Below are 3,600 nucleotides of genomic sequence, written 5' to 3'. Positions count from 1 at the left end.
ACAATTGTTGCATTAATGCTAATTTTTTCTATTTCATTTTAACCTCTTTTAACATATTTTAATTTTTAAAAAAAGGCTCCTTTGTTGGTCAATATATGATTTTTGATTCAAAATTTTGTACCAAAACATTAAAAAATAAATAAAAAATCTTGAAAATTGTCAAAATAAATTATTTTTTTCAAGATGATATGTTAAAAAAATAACATTTTGAATAAAATATTTTATAATGTAGACACTTTTCTTGTACACATCCTATACTTTATAAGAAAAAAGAAACAAAAACCTGGAAATTTTAAGATTTTTATCTGGAAAACCTGGAAAAATCAGGGAAATTTGAAATCTGATTTCAGTGGCCACCCTGTAATTGGATAGCCTGGTTGGTAGGGCTCTGAGCCCATGTCAAAGAGTTCGTGGGTTCTATCCCAGCTGGCCGAAGACTCTCCATGTAGTCAAATGGTGACTGATGCACATTAAATCTGTTGAGTCGCAAAGTCCTCCATGTTCCCATAACAAATCAATACCTCTGGGGGTACTGATTCAGGAGTTTCTTGTCTTCTGGCCTGATTCAAAATTACAAGGCTGCGGAGTTGAACATTAGTAGTCGTAAGCCCAAAAATTGGGTTGGCTGTTCAACGACAGATATATATAAATGCTAATAATTGTGCTGATTTTTGGGAAATGTGTTTTTCTGTTTGTATATCCAAAGCTCTCACTGCTATGTCTAAGGTAATATTAAATAGATGGCATCTCCCAGTTTTAGTCTTTTCTCTACGTAAAAGGGCTCTAATAGTTCAGTTGCCATTTTTCTTTTGGCTTTTTAATCTGTTTAGGGTCATTTTAATTGATTTTATTAGTTACTCTAATAATTCCAGCTCTTGTATTGCTTTAAATAGTCGCTTCCTATTTATACTATCATAGGCTGACTTAAAATCAATAAAAAAAAGTGGTAAATATCTATGTCCTATTCTATTGTTTTTTTTCCAGAATCTATCTTAGGTTTGAATCTGATCTGTAGTTGATCTTCCTTTTTAGAAACTATATTAATATTTTCCTATAATTTGACTTGTAAAAGGATTTTAGAGCTATTGGGTTTGATTGAAAGGCTTGACTTAGGTTTGAATCTGATCTGTAGTTGATCTTCCTTTTTAGAAACTTAATATTTTCCTATAATTTGACTTGTAAAAGGATTTTAGACCTATTGGTTTTGATTGAAAGGCTTGACGAAATAAAAAAAAAGTAGTTTACGCTAAATATTTCTGTTGAGTTTTGAATTTTACTTAATTTTTTACTCCTATTGGTTTCTATTAAAAATTTAAATAAAGTGCAAAATTCAACAGGAATATTTAGCTAATTTACAGTAACTTCTAGCTTACAAAAAGAAAATTTCCTTCAATTTATTGCATTTGTTGTTAAATTGCCATTAAATCCTATTTAAGTACTCTTTGTCTCTTTCGATGAATATTTGTAATTCTAATAAATGTTTTATTTTTCTCATTTTAATTAACTTTATTTTTCAGTAAAAAATAATTATCTAATTAATTAATATTGTCTATTTCATTTCTGGCAGAAATATGTTTTATTCAGGAAAGGAAAAGGATATCTTTATGCTATTAAATAAAGCTAAACAAAGCTTAAAAATAATCACTAAATTTAATGGGCATTATTTGTGATAATTTCTTAGTTTTTATCTTTATTTCTATATTTTAATTACATTTATTTCAGTTCAAAGTCAACCAATATGGAAATGGTGAAACTAAATTCACTAGATGAATTTGAAAATTTACCTGAAACCTCCTGGAAAATAAAGCAGCCCTTAGATTCAGATGTTTCTCATGAAAATGCTTTAAATTCAGGTGTGTTTTAATTATATAAATTTTGAATTATGCATATTATTCTTTCATGAGAAAATGTGGAAAATTAAAAGTTGTAAAATATTTTATGTTCTTGCCTCAGACTCTTTATATTATATATGTATGCACAATGTGTACATATATTTTAAAGTTTCGTATTTTATCCAATTTTGTTAACTTCTAACTTTTATTTAACAATGTATAAATATTGTTCCTGTTTTTATCTTAACTATTAAAAAAATTTTAGAGTGTCTGATGAAAGTTTCCAGTCTTAATTTTTCATTAGGCTTGGAACTAATGTGATTTTTAATATGAGCTCAGCCTGAAATATGATTTAAATTAAATGAGTTAGTAATATTAAAAGGTTTACAGACACTAAAATGTTTTGTAAAAATATAATACACAACAAAAAGAATGGAAATCAATTCTATACTGGTATATTTATAAAATCTTTCAAGATCCATTATTTTTGGAAAATGAAAAGAACACTTAAGGATTGAAAAAGTTTCCACTGTGATGCTGGGACAGAGACCTAAAAATAACCACTCGCCATGTGGCGAGTAAACAAAACAAATATATATATATATATATATACATATATATATATATATATATAGCAGCCTAAATTAAATAAACTCAATCACTTTTTCTAATTTTATTTCTTTTGAAAATTAAATTGTTTAATGATAAAAGTACATCAATACAGTAAAAGTACATCAGTGCAGAAAGAAACTCAGGAAAACAGAATTTTTATTTAGAATTTTTCATTCAACAGAGTTTTTTGACAATCAACATATTTCAATGTCATAATGCATACATTAAATGTATTTCGCCTCCCCTAAAATTTTAAAATAAAGTTCTTTAAAATCAGTATCTTTAACTGAAATTTGTCTCCTATATATATATAATTTAATTACAGCCAAAAAAAGTCGCTATTAAGTGAAAAAAAACCTATTGATAACGGTTACAAATTCATAAGGTTTGCAGAAAAAGTGGTTACTATGCTATTAGTGCCTTCTGACCACTGGCTTGGAAGCTGAAATTTTACATTTTCTGGTCTATTAGAACTTTTTTTTGGATGCTACACATATTTTTTCTTCATATTATTTCAAACTTGCCTCTTAAATGTCAAAAAATTCATCTTAGATTAAGCATCTTAATATTATTTTGTCTAAATATTAAGTTAATTCAAATAGGATACTTTATTTGTGTCTTTAGGTGTTCAACTGTATGTTTGTAATTTTAAATCCATATTAGAAGGTATGGGGCAAACATATAATCCAGAAACTGGTGTGAAATTAAAAATAATGCTGTGTGATTAAAAATATAAAACCTCCAATGGTTATTCCAACGGTTGGTTTTTATTAGAAGTCACTCTTCTGCCATTTAATAAATTATTAAAAATTTAAATTCACTCAAATAAAACTATTTGCACATTCTATATGTAACATTAAACACAATTTATTTTGTTTAATCATGTGATCAATGCTGTTGAAGACTTAAATTTTACACATATAAAATGTCCTCTTATTTTGTCTCCTTAGATGGCTTAGATCTTATAATTGTGCCAGGCATAGGCTTTACCAAAAATGGTGATCGTATAGGCAATGGGAAAGGTTACTATGACATTTACCTCAATCGATGCAGAGAGAAATTTGGTAATCGATTTTCAACAATAGCATTAGCTTTTCGAGAACAAGTTGTTCCTAATATACCTACTTCTGAGAATGATGTAAAGATTGATCAGGTT

The 3,600-nt window shown here is 27.4% G+C and overlaps 1 protein-coding gene across 1 annotated transcript in view; it reads left to right on the top strand.

The window, feature by feature from the left end:
• Window positions 1–3,592, top strand: part of LOC107454541 (5-formyltetrahydrofolate cyclo-ligase) — a gene marked incomplete at both ends in the record, with an annotated part of 10,304 nt that extends 6,712 nt beyond the window's left edge. Inside the window, 2 exon segments of the mRNA XM_043056986.2 lie at window positions 1,723–1,853; window positions 3,395–3,592. Of these exon segments, the coding sequence (XP_042912920.2) occupies window positions 1,723–1,853; window positions 3,395–3,592 (329 nt within the window).
• Between the last annotated feature and the right edge of the window lie 8 nt (window positions 3,593–3,600).

This window comes from Parasteatoda tepidariorum, unplaced genomic scaffold (assembly GCF_043381705.1).
Source record: "Parasteatoda tepidariorum isolate YZ-2023 unplaced genomic scaffold, CAS_Ptep_4.0 HiC_scaffold_1639, whole genome shotgun sequence".
NCBI classification, from domain to species: Eukaryota; Metazoa; Arthropoda; class Arachnida; order Araneae; family Theridiidae; genus Parasteatoda; species Parasteatoda tepidariorum.
The sequence above is the reverse complement of the archived record's forward strand: the minus strand, read 5'-3'. Positions and strand labels throughout refer to the sequence as shown.